The sequence below is a fragment of the Colletotrichum jinshuiense genome, chromosome 8 (genome assembly GCF_051148585.1).
Source record: "Colletotrichum jinshuiense chromosome 8, complete sequence".
Lineage (NCBI taxonomy): Eukaryota > Fungi > Ascomycota > Sordariomycetes > Glomerellales > Glomerellaceae > Colletotrichum > Colletotrichum jinshuiense.
The window spans coordinates 833,376-846,429 of record NC_139315.1 but is presented as its reverse complement, the minus strand read 5'-3'; the positions used below and the strand labels follow the sequence as shown (position 1 = coordinate 846,429).

The 13,054-nt window shown below is 56.1% G+C and overlaps 2 protein-coding genes across 2 annotated transcripts; both read left to right on the top strand.

Moving 5' to 3' along the window:
• Nucleotides 1-406: 406 nt before the first annotated feature.
• On the top strand, nt 407-8,483 carry EsH8_VIII_000243 (uncharacterized protein; the record flags this gene model as incomplete). The annotated part of the gene is made up of 2 exons (XM_083269285.1): nt 407-853; nt 906-8,483. The coding sequence occupies 2 exons, from the start codon at nt 407-409 to the stop codon at nt 8,481-8,483; spliced, it is 8,025 nt and encodes a 2,674-aa protein (XP_083129053.1).
• Nucleotides 8,484-9,515: 1,032 nt separating this feature from the next.
• EsH8_VIII_000242 (transcription factor domain-containing protein) lies at nt 9,516-12,247 on the top strand (the record flags this gene model as incomplete). Its single annotated transcript, XM_083269284.1, has 8 exons — nt 9,516-9,724; nt 9,794-10,230; nt 10,345-10,649; nt 10,703-10,783; nt 10,840-11,441; nt 11,498-11,680; nt 11,749-12,129; nt 12,178-12,247. The coding sequence occupies 8 exons, from the start codon at nt 9,516-9,518 to the stop codon at nt 12,245-12,247; spliced, it is 2,268 nt and encodes a 755-aa protein (XP_083129052.1).
• Nucleotides 12,248-13,054: the final 807 nt, after the last annotated feature.

Genomic DNA, 13,054 nt, shown 5'->3' with positions numbered 1-13,054 from the left:
CGAACATCGGATGGGAATCCACCGCGCTGTTCGCCAATCACAGAGCTAAGGCATCGACGTCGGGGTTCGGCTGACGAGGGATAGGCCTGGTCCTGGGCGTGGACTTGCATGATGGTTGGTAGGAACATCACGCAGGACCAGGTTTTCCCGCCCGTTGCTCGGGTGGAACGTGTATTTTCTCGTCATTCCGGGGCGAGGACAATATATATCGTAAACTCACTGCCACCCCGCAGTTCCGCGAATGTTTCGAACCATCTGGTAAAGTCAATCACAAAACTCACGATACCTGCCTCTCACACAAACTTTGGGCCTGTCCCAATCTCGCGCCCGTAACCACAAACACCCTACTAAACACACTGTCACAGAGAGCTTCGTCTCTCTGAATCCCCATCCGATGACAGCCAAAATGGACGTTGCCACACTGGTGGCGCAGATGAACGAGGCCCTCGCTTCGATCCATGCGACGATCGAGGACCTATCGTTATCTGCCGCGGAGAGCGACACAAAACTCGATGAGCTCGAGAAGAAGCGTGACATGACATTAGCGGAGCTACAAGCTGCGTATCAAAAAGAGAAGGAGGAGCTCGCAGCCGCACGGCAGAAAGAGTCGGAAGAGATTGCCGAACAGAGGCGAAAGGAAGATGAGGAGCGAGAAGCTCGTCGCAAGAGAGAGGACGAGGAACTCGCGGCTCGCAAGGCCAAGGAGGATGAGGAGAAACAAGGCACATTTGCTACCACTACCCGTAATGTCGAAGACGAGATGGATGACCTCATGGACAACGTCGAAGAGGAAACAGCCAAGACGATCGCAGAGGGAGAAGCAAAGCTGGCGGAACTCGAGGAGAGGAGAAGAGTGAGTGGGACGCTGGTCCCGACGGTGCGACATTGTTTAACATTCACTGCAGGAAATCAACCGCTTGATCGAGGAGCAGATGAAGGCGGCAGTGCCTCCCATTCCGACACGAACACGTGCGAGAACAATACGTATGTCCGGGGCCTTCTCATCGGCAGAGCCATCTCCCAGGCTGCCAGACCCTGCACCCGCCAAACCCGCAGCGGAAGAGAAAATCGCCGAAGAGGAGGCTCCAAAACCAAGCGAAGAGCCGGCGGCCGAGGAGAAGCCGGCCGAGGAGCCAGCTGAGGAACAGAAGGGCCCAGAAGGTGACGACTCCCAGCCACAAAGTGAAGAACCTGTGGCTGAACAGAGCGTTGAGGAGGGCGCTAGCACAGAGGATGCATCCTCCAGTCGGGAGATGCCCGCGGCCGAGACGGCGACTGCCGACGCCGAAGAGGCTGCCAAGGACGAGCCAAATCCCGAGCAACCGATCGAAGAGGCCGCTGCAACGGCAGAGGCCTCAGATCCTGCACCGACAGAAGCTGCCGAGGAGGAGGCGGTCGTCGAGGACCCCGCCGACGGCGCGGCTACGGCTGATGACAGCCAAGAGGCTGTTGCCGAGGCACAGGACGCTGCCGAAGAGGAGAAGGCAGATGACGCCGTCGAGTCTAAGGAAATAACAGAGGAGGCTCCAGAAAGCGCTCCAACTGAGGAAGCAGCAGCCGACGAGACACCGGCTGAGGAAGCGCCGGCCAAGGAACCAACAGCTGAAGAGCCTGTAGCCGAAGAAGCGGCCGAGGAGGCACCAGCCGAAGAAGTATCCGCTGAAGCAGTGCCGCCCGAGGAGCCAACATCTGATGAGCCCGCAGCCGAAGAGGAGCCTGCACTTGCTGAAGAACCAACTGAGGAGCCTACGGCCGAGGAAGAACCTGTTGCCAAGGAAGTACCAGCTGATGACGCACCAGTTGAAGGAGCGTCGGGCGAGGAGCCCTCTGCTGAAGAGCCTGCGACTGAGGAAGAGAACGCAGTTGCCGAAGCACCAGCTGAAGAAGCAGCGGTTGAAGAAGCGCCAGCCGATGAGGCATCAGCCGAACAAACGCCAGCCGAGGAGCCAGTAGCTGAAGAAAGCCCAGAGGATCCCGCAGCTGTTGAGGCACCGACCGAGGAGGCACCAGTCGAGGAAGCACCAGCTGAAGAAACACCAACTGAAGAGCCAGCAGCCGAACAAACAGCGGCTGAAGAAGTGCCGGCCGATGAGCCAACGTCTGATGAGCCCGCAGCTGAGGAGTCTGCAGTCACTGAGGCACCGACTGAGGAGGCACCAGCTGAGGAGCCTGTGGTCGAGGAAGAACCCACTGTCAAGGAGGCACCGGTTGAGGAAGAACCAATTGAAGAAACATCAGCCGAAGAACCTGTAGCCGATAGAGTACCCGCTGATGAAGGATCCACCGAGGCAGCGGCGGTTGAGGAGCCTGCAATCATTGAAGAATCGACTGAGGAGGCACCGATCACGGAGCCAGCAGCTGTTGAAGAGCCAGCAGTTGAAGAATCTGCAGCCGAAGAACCCAAAGCTGAAGAAGAACCCGCTGCTTCTGAACCACCAACTGAGGAGGCACCGGCCGAGGAGCCCGCAGCTAAGGAAGCTTCAGCTGACGCTGAAGAGGTGTCCACAGAGGAGCCTGCAGCGGAAGAAACCCCAGCTGAAGAGCCAGCGGCCGAGGAAGCATCAGTTGAAGAAGCACCCGCGGAAGAGCCCCCAGCCGATGAGCCTGCAGTTGAAGAAGCACCGAGCGAAGAGCCAGCCGTTGTTGAAGAAGCGACAGTTGAAGATGCATCAGCCAAAGAAGCACCAACTGAAGAGCCCGAAGCTGCCGAGCCAGCAACCGAAGAGTCCGCAGCGGAGGACACACCAACCGAAGAGCCAACAGTCGAGGAAGCACCCGCGGAAGAAGTGCCAGCCGAAGAGCCCGCAGACAAGGAACCTTCATCAGAGAATGCTCCTGCTGAGGATGCCCCTGCAGCTGAAGAGGCTGGGGAGTCTGAAGAGAGTGCGCCTGTTGATGACCGGGAAGCTTCGGTCGAGGCGGATGTTCCTAGCCAAGATGACGTTGCTCCCGAGTCCGCTGAGATAGCCGCCGAAGAGCAAGAGAACCCTGCAGAGGAGTTGTCGTCAGACCAACTCGATGTAGAGGTGGCGGACAAATCAGTTTCGGAAGAGACTCCCGGTGCAGACGGAGCTGACCAAGCGGAAGCAGAGGCTGACGAGAATCCCGTGGACGATTCTGCCGATGACCAGGATAATCTTGAATTTAGCTCCAAGTCTGTTGTCGAAGAGCCAAGCCAAGAGGATGCAAAGCCGGCAGAAGAGACCGTTGCTTCCGAAGAGGCAGCTCCTCAAGAGGACGCCAATGCTGAAGAGGACACGGCCCCTCCAGAAGAAGTTTCTGCAGATTCTGCAGAACCCTCTACCCAAGAAGAAGCCTTTGAGGAGGGTAATGCCGTAGAACCTGATGCTTCCGTCGAAGAGACAGCACCTATGAAGGAAGAAAAGACTTCTCAAGATGAGGCAGCTGAAGATGCTCAAGATACCGATGAGGTCCCAGTTCAGGATGAGCCTCCGGCCCTCACAGACGAGACCTTCAAGGAAGCGGAAGGCTCCGAAGAAGCTAATTCCCCTGCAACAGAAGAGGCAAACGCTGCCGAGGAGGTACTTGATGGAGCAGAAGCTGAAGCCGTGGATACGGCCCCAGCAGAGGATGAGACTCATTTGCAAGAGGATACTCCCGCCGAGGACGATGCTGATGCAATGGCAGCTGAACCATCATCTGAAGAGCCTTCCACTCAAGACGCAGAAGCAAACTCCAGAGATGTTCCAGCATCTGACGAAGGACCGGCCGAGGAGGCCGCGCAGGCTGCTGCAGATGAACCCTCACCGGAAATCGCCATGACAGAAGAAGAGACACCCACGGGAGAATCCAACAGCGACGCACCGGTCACAGAAGACGCTCAGCCCAAGGATATGGACGAACAAGACGATGTGCAGTTCGACCAAACAATCGCCTCAGCAGAGTCAATGGTTGACGCCGAGAAAGTAATCCCCAGCGCGGACGACGAGGTGCAAATTCAGCACGACTCGCAGGAGGACCAAGTGGAAGTCAGTGAACCACCCCCGACAGCCCAGGAGGAACATCTCCCAACCACTGCCAGCACAGATCTTGAAGATGGAGATTCCAAACGCGGGGACGCTTCACATCCGCCAGAAGAACAACTCTCTAGTGGTGTCCCTGACGCAGCTCAGGACGATTCCGCTCTTGAACCTTCTGACACCCCCGCCGACACCTCTGCCGATATGACGGAAGACATCGAAGCTGACGGCCAGGTTCATCAGACCGAGGTCGAACACGCCGAAGCCGCGTCGAATGACGCTGACAATGACACCGGCGATGATGCCCCCACAGCTGCTGAAGAAGCCGTCGATGTAGATGACTCCATCACCGCTGAGAGATCTGGTGACGAAGAAAAGATTCAGCCTTCTGGCCCAGAAGAACAAGAGGAAGCCCAGTTGGCTCAAGACTCGCCTGAACTCGTAGATCAGATGCATTCTGACGCAGCTACTCCCGAAAGCGCCGAGCAAGAAGGTGAAGAAAAGGCGGCTGACGAAGCGCCCTCATCGGATGCGGAACAAGTGGCGGATGAGAGCGTTGATGAGTCTTTTACCGGCGTCCGGGATCTTGATGAGCACAACGATGACGGTGCCGCGATGAAGGACTCGCCAAGCCATGATGTCAACATTGAAGTCGAATCTGCGCAGCATCACTTCGAGCATGGAGAAGTCGAGACCGTCGATTCATCATACCAAGACGCTAGCTTCAACGATGCTGAGCAGTCGCGTGGGCCTGAACTTTCAGTCATCACTGAACACACCGAGCCTGCCGCCTCTGCTGTCGACGACGAGTCTGGTTTACTTGCGAAGGCTGACGAATACTTCCATCCTGAAGCCCTGAGCCGAAATGTCTCCGAAGCCCCGGATGCCGTGCTCGAGAGCTCTTACATGACCGAACATACAAACCTAGCAGATCAAAGCTACAACGAAGAGCAGCATGAAGACTTCGCGCCGAGAGCTAGTGCTATGGGTCATGATAGCAACATTTATGCCGAGGAAAGACAAACTCACTTCGATGAGGACGATGACAACCATTCCTCACCTGTTCTCAGCGTTAGGGATGACAGCGACATCGACGAACCCTTGGATACTTACAACAACCCCTTTGCCAGGCCCAGTGCCACAAACTACGAAGAGCCGGCGTACCAGGCGCAGGAAGCACCGTACAATCCTTTCGCGCAGCGAACTGTTGTCGAGGAAGAACTGCCCCAGCAATCCTACAATCCGTTTGCCAGAAGAACGATTGACGAGACGGACGAGGCTTCCTACAACCCCTTCGCGCGAAGCACTGCATCTAACCAAAGCTTCCTCCCAACAGCTAGCATGCTCGGAAACAGCCAGCCAGATGCCGCATACAACAACCCGTTCGCAACGGGAAGAAGGGGCACTTTGGGTGGCGATGTTGACGAGGCAAGGTTTGATCAGAGCACTGCATCGCCAGTCAGTGATGAGCTTTTCACTGCCGGAGTTGGAGAATCGGACAATGAAGTTGATGACGCATTGAGTGTTCATGACTTCGCTCAAAGCATCAACCCGTTTTCTGCTAGAAGCCTTGCTCCAACGACATTGGAAAGCATTCAAGAACGGTACAACAGCGAATTCGAGGATATGGATTCGGACTCGGAAGGGCCAGAAAGCCTCACGACCTCGCAGCAGCTTCCGGGCCCGCAGAACCGTGCTCCTGCCCCTATGCCAAGCATTGCCGAGGGTTACCGCCAGGAACTTGAAGACTCGGACAAGGAGGAGGAAGACTGGGACTCTAATGCACCCCAGGCCAGTCAGATCAACCCTTTGTTGACGTCGTCGCAGTACAGAGAAAGCCCACCTCCCCCTCCCCGTGCACCTAGCTCACAAGGCCACTATGGCCAACAACTGGAAGACTCTTCGGAAGAGGAACAGGCCGATTGGGACGATGCGTTCACGCTCGAACAGCCAAGGACTTTCCCAACCTCACAACTCAGTGCGACTTCCCCGAGCCCGCAGCCTCCCCGCGCCCCTAGCTCCCTGTCACAAAGCCGATACCAGCTTGAGGATTCAGATGAGGAAGATCAAGGTGTCTTACCCTCCACTGTTCCCCAGTCAAACCTGCCTAGCATGTTGTCAACATCTGGCTACACGGAGACTGCGGCGCCGCGTGCGCCCAGTTCTCAGGGTCTCTATCATCAAGAGCAAGCGGACTCAAGTGAGGACGAAATCCCCTACAACCAAAACACCGCTCGACCTGGTCAGTTCCCCATTTCATCATCATCTCAGTACAGGGCACCTCCGCCCCCACCCCCGCCCCTGCGGGTACCAAGCTCCCAAGGGCAATACCGCCAAGAGCTCGAGGATTCCGATGACGAAGAGGGTACATGGGATTCGAACGGCACTCGGCCCGGCCAGATGCAAAGTCTGTCGACGTCGCAGTTCAGGGCGACCCCGCCGCCGCCTCCGCCTCCGCGCGCACCCAGTGCACAGGATCGCTACCGTCAAGAACTCGAAGACTCCGACAGTGAAGAGAATGAGGAGGCACGGGATGCTAATAAATTTGGCCAGACAACGAACTTGATGGGAGCAAGCAACCTGATGGTAACAAGCCCGGCGGGAGCGGACCCGATGAGGTCAGCAAGCCCGCTGGCAACGAGTCCGATGAGGGCGGCCAGTCCACTGGCCCCGACAAACCCAATGGCCCGCGACAGTCTGATGGAGTCAGCCTTCAGGGAGTCGGTACCGGCAACAAGCAGTCTGGACCTTCAAAGTCATCAAAGAGAAGAAGAAGGGGTAGAAAGCGATGATTCATGGGAGAACATCAACAGGGGCGGCGAGGCAGCCGTTCCGGCAGACACAAGATTCACCGCGCCTGCGCCGCAATTGCAAGTCGACAGCTACGATCAACAGTGGCAAAACGCAAGCAATGACCAGATTTCCACAGCATCGACATATCTGCAACCAACCGGACTAGGGGACTTCACGGATGCCGACTCGCCAGAGTACGCAACCCCACTGGCGTCCGCCGAGCTCAGAACATCTCCACAGTACGCGCAAGGGCACATTGAGTCGCCTCGGCACCTGGAGTCTGTCGCTGCAGGCGGATTCTACGATCAAACTTACAACCGAGGGGCAGCCATCTCCCCGAGGGGCCAGGAAACATCACTTGCTCAAGAGCTTGCCGAGGACGATGACTCGGACAACGACAGCGAGTACGACTACTCACAAGCACCTGCTTTCCTGACCCAGATCGGCACTGCTCAGCAACAGCAACAGCAGCAATCCGATGAACCAGTTTTGGAACAGGTCATTGATTCGTTCCAAAGCGATTCGGATGACGGGCCAAAGACAGCAGTCATATCTGCGGACGAGCCGCCGGCGCAATACGCATCTTCCCGCTTTGGGGCGACAACTTGGCGCGACGAGCTCCGGTCGCCCACATTGTTCGGAGCCACAAGGCAAAGCCGCTCGGGATCCATGAGAGAGGAAATACAAAGGGCCCTTCACCAAGAGCCCGAGGTCGGGCAACCTTCTCAGCTCCATGCCGAGCAACACCTGCCTGAGATGCACCTGCAAGAGCAGTACGGCCAAGTTCAGTATGGTCACGAGCAGTATGGGGCGGATCCCTATGCGCAAGCACAATACGTCCAAGAACAACCCCAGGCGCAACATGGACAGGTAGCGTCCTGGCAACCCGAGGTGCAGGTGTCCGAAGTGCAATCAGTGAGTGACAACGAACAGACAACTCCGCAGTTGGCACCACAAAAGAGTATGCAAGGACTGGACATCAGCCCCTTCGCTTTGCGCGAGGAGCCATCCACGACGCCGTCGCCGGGTGGGACGCCGTCTCGTGGTCTTGCCTTCAGCAGGCACAACCCTGAGCGGCCGCAAACGCCGCCGTCTCAGTCGGCCATGGAGGAGGAGATTGACCCGGAGCAGATCATCCCACGCGACGTGACCAACGTCCCTTGGCATGCCCGAAACGACTCGGTTCCGTACTCAATGCGGAGTCAGAGCACAATCGACTCCATGGCATCATCGCCAGTGCACTCGGCGCTGCATGTTGACAAGAACGAGCCCGTCATTCGAGACTCGTGGCCAGCCTCTGTTCACAACATGGTGCGGCCACGGAACGACTCGACGCTTACGGACCGCGACGAGTACGACCCATTCAAGTTCGACGGGACAACAAAGACTGTGCGGGGAGCGTCAGGTTCGGTGGGCTCCAGCTCAGACAGCCCTCCCCGCAACGCAGGCTCAAACAATTCCCCCGGCAGCCTGATCAGCCGGATGCGTGGAATTTTTGAGAGCAACGTAGCCAAGCAGGAGCCGGTCAGCCCGGTGCGCTCACGTCCCGTGTCGGGTGTTTTTCACCCCGTCCGGCGCAGCAAGCCCGGAGGCGAAGACGGCGACCCGGGATCCGGGCGCAGAGCAGGGTTTCTCAACGAAGCCGAAGATGAAGTTGACGAGCAGAGCGCACTCCTACCAAGCTCTACTGGAGGGCTGGAGGCAAATTGACCACGCTCGGGCGGAGCGGGGCTCAAAGTCGTGAGGGTGAAGCGGGACGCCGAGTACAACGAACTGGACGAGCGGCCCATGCGGAAGTACCAAAAGGATTCAAGCGGCCTACGGGTGCCGGTCGTCTGGGCGGAGAAAAGCGAGCCCGGTGAGCCCTCTGGCGAGAGCGTGTTTCGTCTGGCGTGGCTATTCGTTGAGGGATGGCGACACAAACTCCGGAAGGCCGGGGACGTGGTGGAGAAGAGCCGGTGGGATTGGGAGCTGGACGGTACGGCTACCGTGTGCACGCATAGTCGCGCGTCGAGCATCAACTTTGGGCTGGTGATTTCGGACGCCCGCATGCGCGTGCCTGAGATGAGCAAGAAAACGAAGAAGCATAGGAAATCGGTGCATTGGGCGTTTGATACGAAAAGTACATGATATTTACGAATAATGGGTTACGGGTACGGAGCATGGACACGCATAGAGGATAATGAAATAATGATTTGATGTTTGGCGCTTGACACGGAGAATCTATTGCACATTACCGTGAACTGTTGCGCATTGTGGACGCGTCTAGAGTAAAGTTGAAGAACGCATCCGGGACAGGAGTTGTCAAACCGTTGAACCGTCCGAGCGATATCCCCCCATCCGGACTCATGGTTGCAATCGGCAGTTCTAACTCGGACCGTTTGTATCCCCGCAAGCCGACGGTGACTGTACGAAAGTTAAGTGACGAGGGGCCGTAAAAAGCCCCCCAAACTTTTCTCACATGCTATTACCATTACCTAAGCCACATCCTCGGCCGAACAGCTGCCACGAGCACAGGTGTTTACAGTTGTTAAGCTTTCCCCCATCGACGATAACACCTGTGCTGGCTGCGAGACATTGCAAAGGCTGAAACAGAAAGAAAGAAGAATAGGAGGCCCCAGTGAAGGAGTCCCTGGCATTAGAATGGACCGAGGGCACTCTCCTTGCAAGCGCTATCATCCCCTATCTTAAACGGTTTATTTTGCATTTTAATCTTTAGCCTGGATTGGCGAATCGCAGGACATGTCTCGGCACTACCATGACACTCCGCCGGTGTCCTCTGGAACCTCCTCGCCTCCTCCCACGGCCCGAGCCTTCAAGCGTGCCGCCGTAGCATGCAAGTCTTGTAATCTGCGCAAGGTGAGATGCACCGTCACGTTATCCGGCCCTCCTTGCGCCAATTGCTCAGTGGACGGCATTGCGTGTGAGGTCCTGAGTCGCAAGAGACGTCGGTAAGCTCCCTTTATCTCTGCCGCCGTGTACACCCCTGTACCTTCGTCCTCATGTCCTGACTGGAGTAGCAACTCTGACCAACTTCCCATCAACTCAGCCGGCGACCAAGCCAGTGGTGAGAATACAATAATCGTCGTCCCGCAGAGAGCACAGCCCAGAAGGCGTCTTTTAGACCCGCAACCCCCGGGGCCCTCCCCAGTCAATCATAGTGAAGCTGCTGATGCAAGGAGCAATCGCCTCGCGTCCGCGCCGCCCGACGATCATCGGGACACCCAAAACAACAATGACCCTAGGCCATCAATCCATACGGGTCCGGGCCTGTCAAAGTTGGCCGATGATCCGTCTGCACCGACCTCCCAGTCTTACGATGCCGTAAGGGCCCTGCTCTCGATCGGCAACCAGCGGGCACCGGATCCGTCCGACGCCACTGAGGATAGCTCCGCATATGCAGAAACGCTGGAGGGCGGCAAGAACCGCGAAGATGGCTGCGTTCCCTTCTACCCAGGTAAGCATCCTTGACTTCTTGTGCTGAAAGGTGTCACGATGTACCTTGCCCACTCATGAAGCGATCACCAACTACCGCAGGTCGGGAGACACTGCTTACATACATGTACCACAGGAGACCAACGCGGACCTGCTTTCTTAATCGATATATGTGAGCCCAACAGGTCCTCCACCGACAATCATTTCATGGTGCCTATGCCTTCGATCAAGGCACTCTCGCCGGAAGATGTAAACTATCTCAGGATGAAAGGCGCTTTCACGCTGCCTCCGGCTCATATCCGCGAGGAGATGATTCGGTGCTATTTCCACTATGTCCACCCATTTTCGCCCATCTTGGATGCTAGCGAGTTCATCACTGAGTATGAGAAAGGACGAAAAAGCCTTTTACTGCTTTGGAGCATGTTCATCGCAGCGGCAAGCGTGAGTTGTACATCCAGCACCACATGGCTCGTGTCGCTAACTTTGTGGCGCAGTTTGTCGACGACAGCCTGTTGACTAGCGATTTCTACACTTCACGAAGATCCCTGAAAAGGGCCATGTATCAAAGAGCAAAGGTGCTTAATCATCTCACACGCCTAGCATGATTTCACAGTGGCTGACAAAGTCACAGGCCCTCTACGACGCAGACTACGAAAAAGACAAAATGACGCTCATCCAGTCCGTCTTTCTGATGGGCCACTGGTATACCAGTACAGACGACAGAGCCGGTCCATGGCACTGGCATGGGATAGCTGTCAGCCTCTCACACACAATTGGCCTTCATCGGCTGCACATTTCCGCAAACCAACAGGTTTCACAGGGCACCAGACCCTTCTGGCGACGATTATGGTGGTCGCTCTACTGCCGGGAGGTTTGGCTATCCGTTGGACTGGGAAGACCAATGCGAATCGCCCTTGACGACTTCGATACACCCATGCCGGCTGCCTGCGACGCGGACGTTCTCTCACCCGAGATTGCGGGCGACCTCGGCCGCAAGTATTTACCCGAACAGCTCGACTTTCTCTTCGAAATCTGGCTTCCGTTTGTCGGGCTGACTGTAGCACTCAGCAATGTACTCGCAACCAATTACCGGGCTAAGGGGGTCAAGCCCTCTCGAGTTGATATCGAGCGCAGTGAAAGCGAGATCCGAGCCTACCAGTCCAGGGTTCCGGACGGCACGAACCAAAGCCGGGTCATTGCATCTCACATTTATCAGTTTAAACTCTACTTTGAGTACGTTGGTCCTCAAATGCTGGCCAGCCACGCAAACAAGCTGACCTTGTTCCAAGGGCATCTATAATTATTCTCTACCGGCCGTTTATCCTTGATACCCCAAGAGAGGTCCCAACCGCCGATCAAGGTAGTTGGAGAACCTTTGCGTGCCAGAAAGCTAGGACCGCCGCATCAAATGCGAGTGCGGCGGTGAATTCCATGATGGCGGAGGATCTTATCCGCCTCTGCCACACAATCACGTACGAAAGCCCTCCTCTTCGCGCTACGTGAACCGTCACGTATCAATGTTGGCTGACATTTCCCGCAGGGTAATTGCACTCGGCCCTCCGATGCAAATCCACCTGTTTGAATCGACGTCATCGAAACCAATGTCACGTCAGATGGGGAGGCACAATCTCGCCCTCTGTATGGTTGCAATGGACGAACTACGCAAGCCCTACATCTCGGCGGAAGCATCCTACAAACTTTTCGAGACTGCCATCAGCAAGGTAGAGAACGCACCGCAATATGAAGAGCATCAGCCGTCTCCTGCCGCCATTCAGTCCGCCACGACACCGGAGGGAGCGATGAACAATCCATTCTCCAGCTGGCCTGATGGCTATGGGCTCGGGACCGCGGGCATCATCTCTGACATGTGGAGTACGCTGCCGAACGCATGTCCAGACAATACGTCCATCTCTGGAGACCAGTGCGTTTCCTGAGTTCCCCTTAGTCTGGCAAAAGCTGATCTTTCTAGTATCGACTCATGGTTGGATATTCAGACCATGGATAGACTGTGGACGCTTGACGATTTTACCCTGCCATGAACAGCCGTACTGTCGGGCATCTTCTCTGTGGCAGGGGCCGCAATGACACCCAATCCAAAGAAAAAGCAGCACAAAATACGGAACATTTCCCGCGCATGGATTGTCGTCCATGGTGTCGGACCTTGTCCGCGCGCAGGATGGCGCGATTCATCCTGACAATTCCCAAGATATCGAAACAGTCCATGGTCGCCACGGAAGATGTTCACCTGCTTCTCGGACGGGATTCAGTATCAAGGCAAGGAGAAAGATGGAGGCGACCCGGTCTTCGGTCAGATACGACGCTATATCTCCGCACATTTAAATCAATCAGAGGTCGGTACCAGGGCTGTTAAAGGGAATCGGCTGGTTTGGCATATCAGTTAATGCCCTGTTGGGCCCCTGAGCAACGTTGCCCCACATAGTGCCGAGGTCGGCAAACCGAGTTGCCTCGGCACTAGTGCGACCTTTCGCGGAAGCACGTGCAAGAGGCGTTCAGGTTCTCAGTATGACCGACTCACCAACCGTTATGTCTTGGGAAAGCAAGCGGCGAACGAATATTGATACTCTATCAAGATGTCTCCCTTGCACGAGACACGTTGGCGATAGTGTCCGGGTATGACCAATAACGTTTATGTAAGAATCCATCGGCTATCTCTGTGTATTGCAACCGCCTGCAATATTGGACGTGTCACAAGTGCTCCGGAAGACATGTCAAAACCCAAACAGATTCAAAGAATGTTAGGATAAAGTGTAATGGCTACCTTGGGCGAGTTCATTGCTACCTCAAGATTTATCTATAGTACAAAATTGCACGGGGCTCGACACCAA